At 39.8% G+C, this 21,050-nt stretch overlaps 1 protein-coding gene across 2 annotated transcripts in view; it reads left to right on the top strand.

Moving 5' to 3' along the window:
• ZDHHC8 (zDHHC palmitoyltransferase 8) overlaps positions 1 to 20,049 on the top strand; it is a 115,007-nt gene extending 94,958 nt beyond the window's left edge. The window contains exons 5-11 of one of the 2 annotated variants that reach the window (XM_084539224.1): positions 534 to 636; positions 4,074 to 4,165; positions 5,856 to 5,988; positions 6,945 to 7,062; positions 7,815 to 7,924; positions 10,336 to 11,042; positions 13,689 to 20,049. In XM_084539224.1, the coding sequence (XP_084395350.1) occupies positions 534 to 636; positions 4,074 to 4,165; positions 5,856 to 5,988; positions 6,945 to 7,062; positions 7,815 to 7,924; positions 10,336 to 11,042; positions 13,689 to 13,860 (1,435 nt within the window). In that variant the 3' untranslated portion in view covers positions 13,861 to 20,049. Of the gene's footprint in view, positions 1 to 533; positions 637 to 4,073; positions 4,166 to 5,855; positions 5,989 to 6,944; positions 7,063 to 7,814; positions 7,925 to 10,335; positions 11,373 to 13,688 lie in introns of both variants that reach the window. The other variant, XM_084539223.1, reaches the window with a different exon arrangement.
• The last annotated feature ends 1,001 nt before the right edge of the window (positions 20,050 to 21,050 follow it).

Genomic DNA, 21,050 nt, shown 5'->3' with positions numbered 1-21,050 from the left:
AAATGCCTATCACAATTTTTCCTCTGTACCCATCTGATCTATGTAACCATTGATTACCCCCAAAACTTTAGCCAACCTTTTGTCTGTGTCAGTCATTGCTAAGGCAAACCAGAAAAAAGATACACTCTGTGTATTGACTTCCAGCTGGTGTGAGCCTGCACTGCTGGGTACTGCTTACTGTATTTAAAACAGATAATACAGTAGAATTCGCCCTGGAGGCAGTTCCACTTTGTGCTAGTGTAATACATGAACCCTTGTCTCTGAGAGGTGTTACTCACGCTGACAGTGTAGGGCAGAATAATCTTTACAAGACGGTTTGAGCAGGAATCAATAAGTTCACTTTATTTTTGAACCATCTCAAGGATAAGGACCCTGTCAAGGAACAGATAGACTTAAGGTAAAATTTAATTAGCCTAACTAGAGGTGAGGAACATGCTCCCTATTTCCAAGATTTTTTCTCTTTTTCCTCTCCCTGTTTTTCATGACCTCTTTTTCCCTTCACTCACTCCAGTTTCTTTAACTCCTGGATACAGAATGGCTGTCATGTGTGTGGCTGGATTATTCTTTATTCCAGTCATTGGTCTCACTGGTTTTCATATTGTTCTAGTGGCCCGAGGGCGCACAACCAATGAACAGGTAAGAAACAGTCCTTTCTCTGTGTTTGTTGCTAAAATGTTGATTTGGGAAGGAAGGTCAGCTTGGTTAAACAAAAAAAATAAAAATAAATAAATAAATAGACGCATATCTTAACAGTAACACTTTTATTGGAATTTTTATGGGAAGCTAGGAAGATTGCCTAGTTTTTCTTTTTTTCTTTTTTTTTTTCTCTTTTCCTGAATGCACTACAAACAAAGGTTTTCCCCTTCTCTTAGCCACAAAGCACAAAGTCTTATTTACCATTTAAAATCTACTTATGACCTTGAAATAGGTTTTATGTGGTGAGTACCGCCAACCCCAGAAGTTCAAACTTTATGACTCAGACTGAACAAATTATGAGACTGAATAAAAGAAAGAAAGGAAAAGATTAAATCATATTTTTGCCCTGTCTCCTGGTATTTTGAACTCCCCCAGCAAACCCACACTGCACATAACAAGGCCTGAGCTAGCTCTTTGTCTTGCTCTCTTTGTCTCTCTTGTTCTTGTGTATGCACACACACATGCACAGAGGCCAGTGGACCTAACTTGTTTTCCTTCTCCAAATAAAGTGCCAGCACAGCATCTTGTGCCAAAAAGCCTGTGAAACTTCAGTTCCCTTGCAGTTACTCACGTGTATATAATACACAGCCACTATGTGGGTGATCCAGACCTATACGCATGCACACGTGAATAGCATGAAACAGATGACAGAGATCTAGTCATGGGATTGATAACATGTCCCTGCCACTTGTAAGGGGTAGCTCAGTTACAAAGCGTGACGCTGGGGCATGCAGTGTGCCAGTAAGCTGCACACAGTACTGTCAGCTTTCTGCCCAAGGCTGATTAATTGTGGATATCCCAATGCTTTACCCTTTACAGCTCCAAAGTTGTGCTCATACACCTGTTTTTTTTTTTGTTGTTGTTGGATTTTGGTTGGTTGGTTGCTTGCTTGCTTTTTTTTTTTTTTTTTTTTTTTTGGTTGGTTGATTAATGTTTCTCACCACCAACACCTCCTCCTCACTATTTTCACTGTTTTTGCACATGTGTTTATGCTGCTTTTGCATCTATGGACTCTCTAGCCCATGTAGAGTAGCGTGCTGTTCTGGCTCTTGCAGGTTGATGGCCTAGTACTTATGTAGCTTGTATAGGTGCTGCGCAGGCTGTAAGAGTTGAAGACATCTGCCTGAGTCTAGGCCTTTGTAAACTGAGATGAGGTTGTCTCCTATCCCACAATAGACAATAAAACCTTTTATCCGTGAATAGTGTGAGAAGTTCACATAAGCAAAGATCTGAAGTCATCCTGAATTGTTGCCTAACATGGCCTTTGAACAAAGCAGGCTTACTGTAGCTGTAAATCTTTAAATGCTTTTCTCTGCCCATCTTAGTCTTTCTCGGAGTCAGCTGCTCTTCATTTGAAAATTGATTTTGGCCAAGTATTAAGTTTGATAGTGCTAACAACAGTGGCATGAAACCCGGGGCATTTTAGTCTTCTAGCCCAAATCATGTTGTTTTAGGCTTATATCTGTGCAGGGATTAAAATTGTCCCTGAAAATTCTAGGCTGAGGAGGAAGGAGAAATTTAATTAAATATATATATATATATATAATTCTTGTATTTCTGGCTACACTGACATTTAGATAGATTGAGAATTTTGCATTTAACTAGATTGAAATAACTATTGGAAAAAGCATCCTATCCAGCTTTGGTTTCCTGAGCTACCAAACCACTAGAGATTAACTCATCTTCTTGTGCCATTTTCTGAAAATCAAATATAATGTTGTCATAATTTCTGCCTAGTCATGTGTACTGCGTAGCTGGAACTGGAGGGTGGTTGTTCCCAGCCTTCAGGTGCCTTTCACAGGAGGCATATCTAAGTCATTAGGACACCAGACCAGGAGCAATAGATAAGAGATTTGCTTTGCCATTGCTTTAAAACATTCACTTTTCTCCTGCAGTCTTAGTATTGATTCTGTTTTCTCAGACTGTTAGTTATCTGCTGTCAGGTCCCCAGTTAATATATGCTCACCTACACTTGTCCTCTTTTCTGATTACATTTTATAGGCCAGTGGTGCAGACATTGTGGTGTTCTAGTGTACGTTTTTGGTATTTATTCCTTTTGCGGTTTGTAGGTTTTGAGCATTCATAGTAGACAGACTGTGACTTATGAGTGCATAGTGGCTGAATTTAGATTCTTGTGAGCTTTCTGAATGCCTCTGAAAGTCTTTAATGGAATCAAAACAACCAACATCTGCTCGTAGCCTGGTATTTTTAGTTTCTGAATAGTTAATAACTACCCTTTCTTCTGAGACTGCTTTCTCTCTGTATCTCAAACTACTTTAGAAACCAAATTGATATAATTAGTAATGTAATCTGTGAGTTAGAGAAATTTTATTTCCATGTTGTGTTTGAGAAACTGGACAGAGAGAGTTGAAGTTGCCTTGCCAGCATCTGGCAGCAAGTCAGCTTAAGCCCAGGAATGAATGTAGATCTGCCAAATGTCCCAGGTCCATGCTTTAGTCATCATGTTACTCTTCCAGCACTCAAAACTTCCAACATTTCTCTCTTGGCCTTTTAAAGAGTTTTATGGAATATCAAAGAGGCCAGCATAATATACTGCAAAATCATTTAATCGTTGGTATTTTATGTGCAAGTAATTAAAGTATTTCTGGTACTCTTTAAACTTGGTGCTAGATCAGGACTATGAGTTGATTAAAATGCATTACTTGCAAAAAGCAACAGTAATGCTTTTAACAGCAACCACTATTAATCTCTCTGGCTTTATTGGTATTTATCCCCATATGGTTACTTTCAAGTATCTGCCCGTTGAGTACATACCCTTTATAATGCTTGTGAAGCTTTGAATATATCCTGCCAGTCTAATGAGACTTGACTTTTATTAAAGTAGCTAATTTCCAAGCAAGCATTGTAATCACCAGGGACTTCCTGGCACCCTCCCACATAAGGCAGTGGTTCATACTGATTGCTGCTAGGGATAGGATGCTGTTTTAGGGGAAACACTGATCTCATCCATCATGGAAAATGAAGAATTGACACTCCTTTTTGTTTGGAGGGGACTTGCCAGGGTAGAGGAGTGGAGGTGACCAGGGAAGGAAAGGGACAAAAACATGAAGTCAGGCTGACAGCAGGCACAACTCATGTAGAAACAGCATTGGGAGGTGAACCTGACAGCTTGGATATATACTGTGCTCGCAGTGTTTTGGGGAAGGGATCTTTTGTTGGTGTGCATGCTGGCTAGAAGTGGCCATTGCATGTGGTGTGTTAGAGAAGGAGGGAAAAGGAGCAACATTCAAAGTAAAATGGTCTGTTTGGGAAGGGCACTAGTGTTAGAACAAGGTATACTGTTCTGGCATTCTGAGGGCTGGATGATGAGTATTATTTAACAAGAAGTTTGAGCTCTGTCCTGAATATGTTTCCAGGTGACAGGTAAATTTCGAGGAGGAGTGAATCCTTTTACCCGAGGATGCTGTGGAAATGTGGAACATGTGCTCTGCAGCCCTTTGGCTCCCAGGTAAGAGAAATGCTCTCAACTGGGAACAAGTGAGATGGATGAGTTGTTGGGACAAAGGGAAAAAGTATGCATTGTTGGGCTCACGAGTGAAAGACAATTAATGAAATAAAAGGGAAGTAAAGCAAAACTCTCCAGAAGTCTCTGTGGTAGCTGCTTCACTGTTGCATGGCTGTAACCTATCAAAGCAGTTGCTTTCTTCATGTAATTCATAATCCTCATCCCAGAAATTACTTGGAATGAGCAAATCGAATTATATCAAGAGCTGATAGCTTTGTCTCACCAACTTGTTCATCCAGTGAATTTCAGTAACAAATTTCAGTATGTTAATCTTATTTCCAAAATGATTTTTTGCATTGTCCGAGTATAGGTGAGGAATTCTAGTCCACTAGAAAGAAAGAACGATTCTAAAATTGGTCTTTCCCCTTGAGACTTGAATCTAATTTAAGGCAGCTGTGGTTTTCAATCTCACTGGCACTTTCATTATCATAAAACAGATTTTCAACCAGGTCTACATTATGGAACTTAGCATTTTATTTATGGCTTTCTATTTTTGAGGAAATAGATTTATCCCTTCACATCCTGAAATCAAGATTTCAATGCAATAGATAGATGGAGTATAAATATCCTAGATGCTGAGCTTTCCAGTCTGTATACACGTTAATTACAAGAAGACTTAATTGAGCTTTTTCAGGGTGCTGAGCAATCCCAGGCACCACTACCACTATGTGTCTTTTTAATTTATTTTATTTTGCTGTGCAACAGATAAGTTCTAAACGTCTGTTACTTGTATTAAAGTAAAGACGCTGCTTCTCAAACTTACCAAAACTTAAAAATCGGGTCAAGATATTTTAAGAGAGCTTGATATTAGAAGTTGGGATATACTCATGTTAAGAGAGGTGTGGGTGTAATGTCATCATTGCTATTCTCAGACTTCTAGCAAGCAGTATTTTTCTGTTTTGTGAAGACCTGTTCAAATTGTCCTGTATATTGTGAGTCACTGAGCCATCATTACCAGGATGTCCTGTTCACTAGATAAAACAGAGAAAGCCTGTGTGTGTATTTTGGTATTTGTTCATGGTACAACCACTGCCCAACTGCACTCAGAATTACAGTCCACGGGAAATAAATTAACTGTCTAAAATCAGCCATTTCCCTTCAGATTTGTTGCTTGCTATAGGCCTGTCTGTTTCTTTTTCCTCCATTTATCTGAACACTCTAAACATGCTACAGAAACAAGTCACTATGTGGTAAGCTAGAACTGACAACACATCATCTTCTCCATGTTAATTCCCCATGTGCTGGGTCTTATTCCCCCAGTCTCCACCTGCCACCGCAGGGAAGCTGTTTCATGTTAACTAGGTAAGCTCTAGTAAATCAATTCCATTGGTGGTAGGCCTCTCTTTCTGTCTTCACATGAACTGTGCAACTGTGTTCTTGTCCGTCAGTGCTTCAGAATTTGCTTTTCTCTTTTGTTTTTAATGCATCCTCTCCTTTTGCTCACTAAAAACCTTTTTTTATTGCTTTTTTAATTATTACCTGGGCTGACATCCATTGAAATAAATGGAGCTTGCTTATGTAGATTCTACCACATCCTTAAATCACACCCTGGAAGTAGGAAGATTTTCTTGTCTCTATGCCTAGTTGTTAGGTTGTAGTTTACTTTAATGATGACTGTTGAACAATTAATCAGGTATATAGTCGAGCCCAAGAAGAAGCAAGCTGTGAGCGTGAAGCCTCCATTCCTCAGACCTGATTTATCTGAACGACAAATCACAGTGAAGATCAGTGACAATGGGATCCAAGCCAACCTTAACCGGAGCAAGGTAAGGTAGCCTTCAAGCACTTCTTTTGAAGAGCATGTCTTAAATGTTATCAAGCCTGGAAATAACTTTATCATTGAAAATCTTCTTGAGATAATGCATCTCTTGGAGAAACAGGCAGAGATTGAGCCCTTGTCTTACGCTTTATCTTCTGAAAGTAACACAGATTTGATAACTGGAGCCCTTGATCCAGCAACAGCCCTCTGGGCATCTTTTGGAAGAGACTGTTGTTCTTTGCAATAGTTAATTACTTTATGTCCCAAGACTTCGCACCTCCTGGTGATCAAATTAATTTTAACTAACTTGCTGTGTTGTGGGAACCAGGTCAGTTGTTCTACTTTGAGGAAAGTCACAAGCTTCCAGACTGCAGGAAGGTTTGTGTCCAGTGAAGAATATTGTGTCAGAAGTTGAGTTCTCCACTCTCCTCTTGTTTGTTAATTTTTTCCTGACATGAAATCTAAATAAGGATTATAAAAAAAGTAGTGGATTAATTAGAAGCCACTTTGTAAGATTTTTGTGGTAGACAGTTACTTGCTGAGAGCTACCTGGAAAGTTGCTGGAAAATGCTAGAAAACACAAGTGTATTCTACCACATATTAACTAACAACCAGATTTTAGTGGAAGGTGTCCCTGCCCATGGCAGCGTGATTGGAATTAGATGATCTTTAAGGTCCTTTCGAGTCCAAACCATTCTATAATTCTGTGATAACTACATAATTCTATGATTACTGTGATGGTAATGTTATTTAGCGTGCCAAGTAGACTAAGATAATGCATTTAAAATTATACTGGCTTGTGATGACAGTGCTAATTTCATATATGACAGCTCTTGTCTGCAGTGAATGCTCAATTATATTTGTTGTTACAGGTAGTTCTCATTCTCTGGTAACTCCAGCACTCTGACACATGCTGTTATCTAACCAAGTTGCGGTAATGATTGATTCTTTGGTCATTTTCAGTCTAAAATTAGCCTGGAAGGTCTGGAGGATAAAAGTATGGATGTGCAGCCACCTCTCCCACCCAAAGGAGATCAAAGCAAGTACTCTGAGCTAAAAGGGCAGCTGGGAACCAGCGAAGGTTAGTTGCATGATCAGAGTTTTATTTTTAATAATATGAAAACATTTTAGCCTCTTTAAAAGGTTTCTGGTATTCTCTCAAAACAGTAATGGGATCTGGGTGAAGGGTTTTATTTTTACAAGAGTTCTGAGCTAGAGGAATAAACAGCAGGAAGGAGGAAGAAAAGTCGACCTGAAGTGGCTCATTCAAGCCTAGGCTGGATATTTCTTTTCATTTTGGAGAGTTTTTAAACCCTTTTAAACTCATTAATTTTTCAATCAGTTTTAAAATGAAAAATCTCATTTTGAAATAAGGAATCAGATGAAATGCTTAGACATTGCAAACAATTATTCCATTTATGAAAAGATGAATTTAAAGCTCTGAGACTATTTAAGAAATAATTTAATGATTTAATAAAAAATAGTTTAAGAAATCTTTTTTTTTTTTTTTTTGGACAGAACTATTTGTTGAATTCAACCCAAATAACCAGTAATTTGAAATACGGCAAAATTGCTACTCACCAAAATATGTCATTTCACATTAATGTATTATATTTTCTTCTTCTCTTTAGATTGTTGATCTGGCCACAGGCACTGTTATTTCCTCATGGGGCCCTGTTGATTTTGGTGGAATTATACACAAAATACTGCAAGTCCTGTTCTTTCCAGCACAGAGCTCAGTTTGCAGAGGACCATGGATAACAAGCACTCAGGGATGATAGTATGCTGTCCATACATTCTAATACTAAGTTTGTTGCTTTTCTTCTTCTCCAGAAGGTGGCCTTTCACCCAAATTGATCAGCCCTCCTACACCTGCCATGTACAAGTATCGGCCGGCTTTCAGCAACAATCCCAAAGTCCACTACCATGCTGCAGCTGAGCAGGTGAGTGAACTGCAGTAGCCTGCGAGAATCTGTTCCCAATTAATACCAGACAACTTGGAGCTGAGGAAAAATTTACCCCAGGGCTTTGGTGAATGTCAAAGCGTAAATACAAATAACAACATTAGGCATTGGTGTGTGATAGTGTAGATTTTCATTATGCTTCTTTTGAAAACATGTCTGCTTTTGCATCATTCCTTTGTTGAGCTTGACACATGTGCCCTGCTGACAAAGGTGCATGGCTGCTTGGCCAGTGTCTCGGCCTGATCCTGAGATGCTGAGAAGTGTCACCTCCCATTGGCTTCTCCTGACATGGATGCCAGTTCCCATTTGCTTCAGTGGAAGCTGGGCATGCTTAGCACTTTTCTGCATCACATCCTTTAGACGACAGACAACATTCTCAGTGATTCCTTAGCATGTCAGCTGGCAAAACATAAAAAACATGTAAGCTTCCCAAGAGATATTTTAGTTAAATTAAAGGGAAATTATTTATGTTTGACCTGTTTTAGCACCTTGTGAGAGCATTTGGATTATATATTGGAGGAAAAAAACTTCAAGCACTTCACTTCTTTTCTTCCTATCAAGAAAACCGAGGTTCAGACCGTTAGAGAGCCTATTCCTTGGCATGAATGTTGCCTGTTTTCTCTTTGTCTTAGAAACTTTGAAACAGTTCACAGTGTTTTCTTTGGAAGAACAGTACAAAACTAAACTCATTGCTAATAGGCTTGTTTTTTTCACTTATTTCTCATGAACACGTTGCAAGGTCCCCCTCCAGGACCAGAGAAGAGTAGTTTGAAAATCACTGATACAGCTTTCAGTATGCATCCAAATCTTTATATACCAGTGAAGATACTCTAAGCACACATAGATGCAATATAGATCCAGGATAGGTTCTTATTAACTCAGGAGACTGGGTGGTGTTATGAATTGAGAACGGAGTACAGTGTCTTCACTCTGAGGGTTGCTGTTTCAGTCTCAGCCTAAAAAGGTTCTGTTACTAGAGGCTGACTGGTGTACATTCAAAGAGCTTTGTAGAATTGTACAATTTTCAAGTAGTCACAACTTTCTTAGTCAAGTGGGAATATCATAAAAATGAGTTCACTTGGCAATCTGAAAGGATTACATGTATTTGTGTGCCAAGCCATATCTAAGTATAATGTGCAGAGAGAAAGAGAGTAGTTTGTGTGAGGAATATCATGTTGTCTCTTCTCTATCAGTTCTTCAGCCTGTCAATGTAACTCTGCTTTTGAGCAGTAAAAGCTGTTAGGAAAGGGGGATCGGATCACAAGGATAAGTAGCACAAATTCACTTACAAGCTACGTCATTTCTTTTTCCTCCTCCTTTACAGGCTGTCACTTGGTCTCCTTTTTCCAGAGAAGGCCAAATTTAGCACCGTGCTCTAGAATACAGTCAGCTGTTTTACGTATTTCCCTGTCTTCTAGGTTAAAGACCAAAAAATTAAGAAAAATTTGGAATAGAACAGATTTTTGCTAGTTATGCTATTTTGTTAATTTGCCTTGAATAAAAATAGATAAAGAAGAAAGTGCATTGTATGCATTTCTTCTTAAATACGTGGATGATAATCATTCTCTGTAGAGACAGTGTGGCCAATTTATTATGCATTATGGCAAACTTAAAGAAGTTTGCCTTAAAGAAGAAGCAAAAGTTACTTGCTTAGCATAGAATGGCCTTTTAAGTGAACAGAACTGCAAGCAGTCTTTCACAGAGTAAAAACAAAGGGAAGTTTTATCTGTTTCGAATGCAAGTAAATATATTATGGGCTATGTTTCCTTCTCTGAGGTTGCTAATCTCTCCTACACAGGCAGTAAAAAAGAGAAGATTGCTTCATTTTGTTGTCTAAATCATGGGAAGGAGCCTTTCTGCTTTAATTAATCTCAGATGCTTAATTTTGAAGACCTATGACCTGAAATTCAGAATTATTGAACATTATAGCTCTGAGTAAAGTGGTTAAGAGTGTGCTGGTCCCCAGTGTGTTGAAATGAAACCTAAGATATGACTGACTCAGCACTCAAAAGCAGACATCCCTCAACTCACAAGCTATTTCTAGAAAAGTTGAAGCAAAGTGCTTTTCCAAGGGCAGTATTATCTGATTACAATCTGATTTACCTTAACAGAGTTCAGTTTAGAAGTTCTCTCATTGTGCCTGTGTATTGATTTACTTATTAGTCAATATTATTTAACGCTTACTGTGACTGACTCCTTGCTTCTGAGGTGCTTATCCATATGCTGAGCAGGAGTTAGGAGATTCCATATAATGAACCTTTGTCATAGCTAGGCTGCATGTATGTGAGAAGACATCCGTGGTTTTTTTTTTGTCCTGTGCACTCCCATGGAGAGTAAACCTGTACATACGCGTTATAGCCTTCTGTTTCTCATACTCACCTCTATTTTAGATCACCGTGCAGGAGGGACACAGTCAAGGGGCTCTGATTGAAGAGGATGGCGGGAGCCTTGACTACCAGTCTGAACCAAGCCTGGACATCCCCAGCTACCGAAAGAGCTCCCTTCACAAGACCTATCAGTCTTCCCCACTCCAGATAGATTCCTTTGCCATCAATTCACGATCCCTGAGCCTGAAGTCTGCTGGCAGGAGAGGGACAGACAAAGTGCCCCTTCATCCAATAAAGTCTGAAGGGGCGACTTCCACCCCTTACAAAAGCATCTTTTCTCCCAATTCTCTGTCAAACAGAAATGGGAGTCTTTCATATGACAGTTTGCTAAACCCCATGTCACCCTCGGGGAGGAAGTGCATCGCCCATTCTGCAGTCAGCTCTGTCGGGTACCACTCACCATATTTATCAGCCAAAATGTGCCATCTCCGGGGGAGTGAGCTGCAACGCCAGCCACCTCAGAGCTTCAGCCCAGTGCTGGGGGGCCCAGCTCCACATCAGCGAGATCCCTCTCCAGTCCGCTATGACAACCTTTCCAAAACCATTATGGCATCCATCCAGGAGAGGAAGGAGATGGAAGAGAGGGAGAAGCTCCTCCACTCACACCCTGATTCAGTGTTTGCAGACTCAGGTGTTTATGACACCCCTAGCTCTTACAGCCTTCAGCAAGTCAGCACTCTCTCTGAAGACCCACGCAGCATGGCGATGAGGTATGGATCTAGAGACAATCTGATGGCTGCTACCAGTTTTAGCACAAGGAACCCTATACTGCAGTCCTCAGTGTCTTCACTCTCAAGTGCAATGACAAGAGCACCAAGGACTTCCACAACCTCTCTTCAAGCTGATTTAGCCAATAACAATGTCCAGTCCCATCAAGCACTACAGGGCAGGGTGAGCAATGGCTCCTACAAATCACCAGGCCACCAGGTCCCATCGTCCCCCACAGGGATGCCTAGGTCACCCTCTTATGGAGGCCCGAAAGCTGTCTCGTTTGTAAACACTGTGGAAATTACAGAGGTGCAATCAGTGGGAGCACAAAGGTACGTACTGCTTTCAGAGCTGCCGAGCAATGACAGCCTGCGTGCAACTGAGCACAGACATTTCCCAGGCAGCACGGCCCAGGTTACGTGTTCACTGTAGGCCAGTAAGGGTGGGACATTTGTGGGAGCTCTTCAGTTCGGTGACACCACAGAGCAACCACATCATGACAAAACGTTTGCACGTTTGTTGTAACTTGGACTAGAGGTTAAGTTGTAAAATTCATAGTGGTTTAATGTCTTAGCTGAACTGGATAATTATTTGCAAGATACAGGGCAAATTATCCCTCCTGTTACACACAAAAGGGTGGAGCTGTTTTAGTTTGCAGCCTAAACAGAGGCTGGACCCAGCGATTGCCTGGACACAGAAGCAAAGGTAGGATCATGGCACACGCGAGTGTACCCCACACTAAGGGACACGGTGACTGAGACAAGTCCTGGGAACTGTGCTTGTCATAGAGAGCTGCATATTTAGCTGTGACGACTGCCCCATAGTGCAGAACTGGTGATAAAAGCAGAGGCCATCTTTCGGTCGTCTTCCTTACTGTAAGAAAATGGGGAGCAAAGTGGTGTCTGAGCAAGATCTTCAGCTGCAGGTTCTCCATGCACTCTTCCTTCTGGAGACCTTGGAAAGGAAAGTCTGAAAAGCGCCATGTGATCCAGCTGAGGTTGCAGTATTTCAGCCAAGTGAGGCCTGGAGGGCTAATCAGAAATATTTAGATTTTCTTTGCACCTGGCAATTACTGCACTATGCTGTCATCTAGTTAAGGTCCCCAGTTTCTAACTCCTGCATTATCCAACATTTTAGGGAAAGTTATTGAAATGTGGGACAACTATTATTGTAGTTCTCCCAGAGTTTAGTGCCAGCACGTTTTTCCCTGGTGTTTCCAAGTGAATTGTATTTATTGAGATGATTTGTCTACTGGTGGAAGAACTAACACTGAGCAGGCAGACAGCTATTATCCCCTCCTCACATGAATTAAAGAAATTAGTTTATTTCAGTAAAAGAAGACCTGTGGACTTTCTCTTGTCTCTTTGCCCTCTGTTTGAGCCCTGGACACATAAGCTGCTGCTCTAGGAAAGATGCTAATATGAAAAGCTCATTGCATTTTCTCAGTCTATGTTTCTTGGTTATGCTGTGTCAGCTTGTTGGTCACACTGCTTTTGTTTAAAATGTAGAGCCTGTAAATTTACTCCAGTTCATCTCTTCAAAATAACAAAAAACACAAAGTCTGGCAGAAGTGCTCTAGCAATTAAAACAGCTACAGATCCCATTAGATATTAAATAAAGTTGCAAACATTTGATACCAATGAAGAGGATCTTTTTTACTGAAGTTTTTAAATCAAGTTGAGTATCTGGATTAAATATCTCAATAAATTTGTCCTTTTTACCTAGTGAAGTAAACCTGCCACAAGTACTCTCTGCTTTATAAACCTAGCACATTTTGGTTTGCAGGCAGGAATATTCCCTTCTGGAAGGTATTTCAGTCCCAGTCCCACTGCTGCTGACATGAGCCAGTGTTAAACTTCAGAGCGAGCCAAACCCAAGCAGACAAACATTCACTATGCAGGAGGAAGATGCGAGAATACAGCAGATCCTACTTGTTCTGGCACTTCCAGAATGTACACAAGGTCTTTAGTAGGCTTTTATCCAGTTGCTTGGTGAATCTTGGAGATGAGGCACACTAAGTTTTAGTGTAATAGTCTAGATTTAAAAGATCTTTTGAGAGAAGCCATTTGCACCCTGGCAATATGTCTTAAGAAAGGAAATTATTTTAAAGAGTCCATCAGGAATATGGTCTTCAATTACCGGCATCCTAGTGTGCTTCCTGACTTGATTCAGTTTGTGTCTTCCGTCATTTAGAAGATCTTCATTTCAGTTTTCCTATGTCTTTCAGAGATGAGCAACATAATTTTAATTTTGAATATTTAACTGGGAAGTGTTTTTTCTGAGTATTGTATTTCTAACTGTAAGAAAGACACAGTTTGGATTAAAGTCAGCAGTGAAGACAGTTACACCCTCCTGCTGATACTTGTGCAATTAGTTTGGTTCAACAAAATATTTAAGCAAGTGGTTAAATGAACAAATGAGCAAATATTACTGGGGTTTGGTCCACTAAGCTAATGGGCAAAGAAATTCTCTCATTTCAGTGGCTTTTCATCAAGTTATTGGCTTCAACCAGATTGTTTCCATGCTTTAATATTTTTGCATGAGTGGGACTTGGTGAAATACGGATAATTACTCATCCTCAATGAAGCCATTCCATTATCATCCTTCAGTAACTAACACTGCATCTTTTGATATTTCTTTTGATGCAGGGATGACATGCAGTTGAAGACACCTCACAGTAAAATAAATGGACAGCCGAAAGGAATATCCAGGTTGGGTTCAACATCAAGTTCCCAGGGGACACCTGTCAGCCCTGCTAGACACTCAAATGTTAAGAAGGTGTCTGGAGTTGGTGGAACGACCTATGAAATTTCAGTGTAAAATAAAAATTAAATAAAAATAAAGAGCCATCCACTCAGCCAGCCATGAAGCTAGGAGCACTGTGAAGACTCAAATAACAACAAAGAAGGAGCAGCAGCAGTCGGCCACTCTCCTTTTCTTGTTTTGGGTTTGTTCTGTTTTCATCTCTATCTTTTGGCCAAAAACCAGCTGCAGCCTTATTCTTGAGGGAATAAAATTGTACAGTCCATCAGACTCTTCATTAACCTGACAGATGGGAACTGGCTACCACCTAACACCACAACCACAGAGCGGATTTTGTTCATGCAAGAGAGTGCTAATGCCGTTATGCATCTGTCTGTCCAACAAACCCATTGTGTACCAGTTGTGCAGTGAACAAGTGAAATGTCCAGGATTGTTCAGTTTTTCCATGCCCATTCCTGCTTCTTCTGGCTGATGGTGTGTCCATCGGGAGTCAGAGGCCAGCTGCTGTTTTCCTACTGAGAAGGAAAGCAGGCTCCCTGCGCTGGGCAGTCTGCGTGTATGAGAACTGCTCTGCATCTCCCAAGAACTGCAGGTCAAGTTCCTCCTCCTGGGCAGGAGCAGGGCAGGGGCACCCTGGGCAATGAACGCCGTCTCATCTTTAAAAGCCTCCCTGCTCCCCGATCATGGCTGGGTGCAGGAAAAAGGATAGCAACAGCTTCTCACTGTCTGCAATGTGCCTCCCCATGTGTGAAATCGTGTGTGTGCACCCGTGTGTTTGTTTCTCATGGAAAAGGACCGCAACACCAGTAAGGATCTTCCACTCTCACCTCTTGCTCCCTCTGGTTTTTAAAGGCTCCTCTGACTCAGAAACAAAACCAAGTGGATAAGAAAGGAAGTGTTTGGATGGGAACATTTTTTAAACAGTCGTCAGCTGCTTTCCCCGCACCCTCCTTATTACCTGTTGGATCTAGGCAATAACGTGGTTTACTGCCTTGCCCTGGTGCCCTCTGTGTAATCCTGCAGCAGGGTTATCACGATCTGTTGAATTTACAGTGTGTGTAACTGAGCCAAGCATAAGTCTAAAGGATATAAATTTGCTGTCTGCCTAATGACTAGCACATTCCCTCTGGTCTTCAATACTGTTACACAAAGGATTTTTATGTTTGGTTTTTGAGTTTTCTTTCCCCTTGGGAACAACTTTTTAAAATAATATCTATCAAATCTATTTAACATTCTAAGGCTTCCTTTTCCTGTCTCGAGAAAACTACATTTACTTTCTGGATTTAAAGACAACTTTACTATAAAACAAACAAACAAAAAAACAACAACAAGAAAGAGTTACATTATTTTTGTCATAGATATCAAGACTCTGATAACTAATTTTGGGACAAATGTTTGATTTTTTTTTTCTTCTTTCCTTTTCTCCTTTTCCTTCCCATTTACTTACTATCAAAAGTACTGAGGTCTGGACCAATGCTAAATAGCCAGATCATGTGTGCAATTAAGAATATCCTGAGTGACTGTTGCCAAAGTCAGTAAAAATTTATCACTGAGCCAGTCAGCATATGAAACCTTGACTTTCCACCTGGTTCTCCTGGTGAATAGTTTTGACCGGAGAGCTAAATTGGTTGTTTTTCAGGATATTTGTTTCAAGGCACTAAGTCCTTTTCAGTCCTTGACTATAATGGAGAACTCTCCAGATATCTGGTAGCAATTCAGAGTGCATTGATAACATCCTACTTGTCTTCATGTATGTCAAGATTAATTATTCCAGAAGGCAAATGTTGACCTTAGTTTTGCCTGGTTAAAATTTATCTTTTGATTTGATAAATCTTGACATCCACTGCAATACATGCTTACTATATGTTCCTTTTGTATCACATAATTTTTGGAGAGGAAGATTGAAAAGAACATAAGAAAGTTAATTATCTCTATGTGTAAAGCTTGATGTTGTCTGAAGGGAGAAATCTACAAAGTGATGTGGCTGAAATAGGCCAGTTATGAGACAGTGAACTAGAAATCAGTGTGCATTTTATGGCCTTGGTGATATTTTAAATGCCTACTATGGGGACATTACAGAGCAGAGAAGCAATAGTCCTTCTGTGCAGATTTGTTCACTGGCGTGTAGATTATTGCCTTTAGTTGGAGGCACACAGTGCCGGAAAGATGCTGGCAATCTGTATCAGGTACAGAGGGAGCAATATATATTAAAAGACTGGACAGGCTGGCTGATGAGAAGATTTAAAGGGCTAAAAAAATGTCACTGGCTAAGCAATGAAGTAGAAATTGAATATGATAATTTTACAAATATTAGTTAAAAAATATAAAACCAAAGGTAAATCATAGAAGTCAGAGGGTTGTCACTGGTTACCAGTTGGTCTGCTTTTAGAGGGAGGAGAAAAGGTGACAGGGAAGGAGCAGTGGAATAGTCTTCCAAGGCAGAGTACTGGAGGCTACCTATTTCAGAGTCAAACCATATTCAGACAAACGATTAGAGAAATTTCTGTAAGAGGTGAACCTGCAGGGGCAAGGGGCTAGACCAAATGGCCTTACAGATTTCTTCCATCCTTAACTGTTACTAATCTGCAACTCTGCCCTGATGTTAACTCCTCAGGAAGTTGCAGTACTTCCTCAAGGACTGGAATTCACTCTGGTGCGTAGAATAACACAAGACTTATCTGTTTTTAAAGTATCACATATGCCTCTTGTGAGCGCTCAGAAAGAGGCGATGAGTGACACAGAACTTGGGTTAGTGATCTAGACAAGGGCACATTTTGTCATGTATTTTTGAATATGTACATGAAATTCATGCAAGCAAGGCTGAAAGTCCATACCAATGTAATATTTGAGATTTGCATCCCAGTGATGCTTCACTTTAATCATTCTTCTCCTACATGTATAAAAGAAAAAGCTACTGAGGAACTTGAAGGGCCAAACAGCCTTTGAAGTTAACTACATTAGTTCATGAGAGAAGAATTTCTCAGCAAGACTAAACACAGTATTGTGTGTATAAAGCACTAATATCCAGGGTTATTTTTGAAATAGTTCACAAGGGGCAAGGGAGGAAAGAATGAATGCACTGTGTCATTACAGGTTCAAATGTAAGGCTTATATATTTTGTGAGTAGTTCTGGCCACAGTTGAGACACATCTGATACAGTAATAGGTTTACAATGGTACCAAAGTCTTTTTTTTTTTTTTTTTTTCCTTTTGAGGTTTGTATATAATTCAGTGCGCATAGCCTGGAGTAAATTATTCAAATCTTCTGAAAGAATAATCTAAGCAGAACTGTTAACAGGAGATTGCATGCAGCAAATCCAGACTCATTTCCACTCAAGGCACTGAACCTACAGCTGTTTTCTCAGAAATGTAAGTGTCTGCTTCCACAGCTCCTATTGTGGGACTGGGGACCTACTTAGTACATGTAATTTTGGAGCAGAATCCAGCCCATGGTAAAGCATAGTTCTTCAAACAGTTTACAGATTAGCAGCAGAGTTTCTCTTCTGCTGAGATACTCAATTTTTACAGACACTACAGGCCAAATCTTCAGGTGGTATAAATTGGTGCGGCTCCGCTGAAACGAGTGTAAGTGATGCTAATTTACAGTAGGTGGGGATCAGCCATGGAAATCCAGCACAAGTTAACACATATTATAAAGTAGCTTCTTGATTTTGTCATGTTTATTTCGTGTTTCAGAAGTCTTAAAACTTTTCAGCGTGTTTTTATTTTTAGCTGTGGATTGTATTACTTTTTTTTAAGAACAGCAATAGTTTTTGTTTAGTTTATGCATCAATTTTCATTGCATATCGCGTTTTATTAGCCATTCATTCCCTGCTCATAAACTCCCATTTAGCCTCCAGGTTTTCATTGTAGTACAATCTGCCTTGAAAAGTTGGATCTCTGTATCTTTAATTGTATAATATATTGAGTATTATGAAATTAAATGTAACTTACTACATGGGTGGGAGAGAAAGGAAATATTTTTACTTGAAGCCTTAATATTTTCTTTTTTTACTGCTTTGTTTGTTGACCTCATAGGAAAGTCTGAATAGCAAAGACTTTGAAAATTTGGGCCAAATGCTGCACTGATATATAACCAGCATTTGGCCCCCTATGTCAAAACTGGATGCAGACATAACCTGAAGTGAACAAGGGAAGATGCTTCAGGGTGGCATGTTTTCCTGAAGATCATTAATACAATCTGAAAGATGTGTCTGTAAGCAAGTACATTAAAGAAGTTCTCAACTCTTGAATTCTGAAGAAAGGTGATAGTGAGAACTGCCCAAATATTTTACATTTGCATTTTCTTTTTAAATTAAAACTAAACAAATGTACTTACATAGTTTGGTTAAAGTCGGCTCAAAGGGTTGCACAGAGCTGTATTAGTAGCCATGTGCAGCAAATGAACTGTGTTGTGTTGCTGTTCTGAAATTGCTAACCAAGTGTAATGTCATGTCAACTTGGCCTAAGATAATCACCTCATGGGCGTTACAGCGGCCGTTCCTCAGATAATGCCTATTCTCCTATAAGCCTAATGTGGAAATTGCAATGTGGTTTTCTTTGGACTATATCTGTGGTCCAGACTAGATATATATATATATATATATTCAATTTTTATTTTATTTTTATGTGGGAAAGACTAGGTCAAGGTTGCTGTCTCTGACAGTCTGGAAAGTTCATGTCAAACCGTTTTTATGGTCTGTATCTCACCTGTTCTGCCACCTTGAATTGTTGGAATGTATCCGTGCAGGCTTTGTGGAGCTCTGTCTGTAACCTTTTTTGTGGCTCTCGTAATACATATATATTTTTTAAACCTTTGAGTCACTTCAGTATTTTAAAGTGTCCGGTTTCCCTGGTGCGTTATGAAATGCTGAGTTGGTTCATTGGGTGCTGCCCCTTTTCACTTCCCCTTGTGCAAAACGTGAACTGAAACAGTACAGCTGGACAGGCCAGCTCCAGTGCAGAACCCCCAGGTGTCAAAACATTAAATGAAGGTGAAGTCTCATTTTCAAGGTGCTTTCAGTAGAGTAGAAAATATGCTGGCTCTTTGAAAGTGTGCCTCCTACTTGTGGCCAATGGATCATGTTTGTGAGGTCACAGTAAGTGGTTCATGGAACAACACTAAATGAAGGGTTTTAGAGCGCTTTGTGTTCAAGTTGTGGGGGTTAATAGGAATCCTGTGCTCCAGCACAATTGGGAAAAGTTGCTACAGAGTAACTGTGGAAAAAATATTATATGTTTGTTGAAATGTTCTATCCAGGATGTCTGGATTTTTACATCCTAAAGATGCATAACTTTTAATCTATCTTCATCTGTCCATTCGTTGCTATTCTTTGAAAAATATGTTCATTTGATCCGCAAGACTGGCTTATAATTTGCACAGTTGCCAAACCCTCCTAATGGCAGCTGCTTCAGGATTTCTGATGCTGTAATTTGCATATGTAGGCTGATTATATCGAGCGACGTTCCATTCAAACATGTTCATTATAAATGCCAGTCATATTTGTGAGCTGTAGTGTCTTCACATGGCAGAGGTTACTTTATTACATGACCAGAAACTTAATTACCAGGCTCCATTGACACTGGCTAAATCGAACAGATTTATATAAGGTCATGATCTGTTTTAGTACATTTTATTTACAGACATCTTGGCTTACCGAGATCTTGGCTTTCCTCTCTCTAAGTAATGGATAAATTATCCAAGTTGATATGCAGTTCTCCATTATTGTTATTTTTTATTCTGCAGGACAAGTTTCAGTTCACATTTTGGAACATAATAAGGAGAGACAAAGGAAACTATTTATACAGGTGAATATATCTTTTAAGAGAGAAGCAGTTATATAATAAATGGATTAGAGTTACTGTCAAAATAGGTTTTGTTCATCTTGTCACAATAACTTGAATTTTAAAGTAAGGTTTATTTTACAGCTGATATCTGTATAACCCTGAAACATTTTTAAAATGTCTTGGTTAGACATTTCAAATTATATGAAGAAATATGATCTACTTCCACAGATTAAAAACAGTCCTAGAGAAGTGATGGTACATTTTACAGTGCCTTATATATATGTGTATATATATATGTATATATAATGCCTATATGTATATAATGTATACATAACTGTGTACATATATTCAAGTAAAACTAGTTACAGGTGTCCCGATCTGGTGTATTTTAAATGGAACTGATCTGTGTTGATAGAAAAAAAAAAACGGTTGTATCAGCAACAAAATACAAAACCAAAAATACTTATTAAAACATTAGCAAATAAAACAGACTGGAAACAGTGTTTCTGCCAGTGGTTATGTTCCATGCCATGGAAGACTGGTAGGTAGACCCACTGTTTTACGGGCTAATTCAGAGAAGAGAAAGCAGTGATGGAGAAAGTGGAGAATGTATCAAAGGGCTTTCCCTTCACTCTGGCGCTGTGCCCTGATTTTCATACCTCCCCCCTCCCATTGTGCCTTGTCTCATGAATTTCCATTTTTCTTAAGCATCATTTCTCCTGAAGCTATGTAGGAGTTTGGTTAAAGGCCCTGAAGAACCTGGTGGCCTGACCTGCTGCAACAAATGCTGTATTTCTGTGCTGCATCTTTCAAATACCTGCCACAAGGCTGTCTGAGCAGCAGGTGGTGACTCGGAGCATTCCTGGACTTGGAGCTGTCCATGAGAACTTGTAATGGCATGAGGGATCCCTGAGAGCAGCCCAGTGCTCAGACCTGTAAAAGAGAGGTGCAGGAGGAGGGGATGGGCTGTCTTCCAGGGGAAGCTGAGAGCTTAGATGAACTGTCAGAAATTGCTCAGACAAGGGGCCTTGAGAAACGCGGCTCTTGACTGTGACAGCAAGAATCCTTCAGCCCCACTGGCACTGATCCACCAGTTCTTTCAAATGGGCAAACTGATTCCTTCCTCCGAGTGTGTTTTTGTTTTTGTTTTTTTCTCCCAACAGGCATGCAATATTCTTGACACAAGCTAGGTCCAGCATGAGGACTTTTGCAAAGTTTCAGACATCGAGAGAGAGAGAAAAGTGACTTCTGCAGAAGAGACTCTCTCATGTCATGATTGTAAGGAAGATTATTCATGTTTCCTTTTTCTTACAAATTCTTTCATGCTATGTTGCCGTCCAGTTTGCCTTTTAGGCATGCATCTTCTCTGTGGAAGTTCAGACAGTAGTGTGACCATCTATTTGCAAGGAATATAAAATATAAAACATGTCCTATCCATCCAGTATTGGATCTAAGAAATAC

This window comes from Aythya ferina (genome assembly GCF_964211825.1).
Source record: "Aythya ferina genome assembly, chromosome: 17".
NCBI lineage: Eukaryota > Metazoa > Chordata > Aves > Anseriformes > Anatidae > Aythya > Aythya ferina.
Note: the sequence above shows the minus strand (reverse complement) of the source record. Positions and strands in the feature narration are given on the sequence as shown.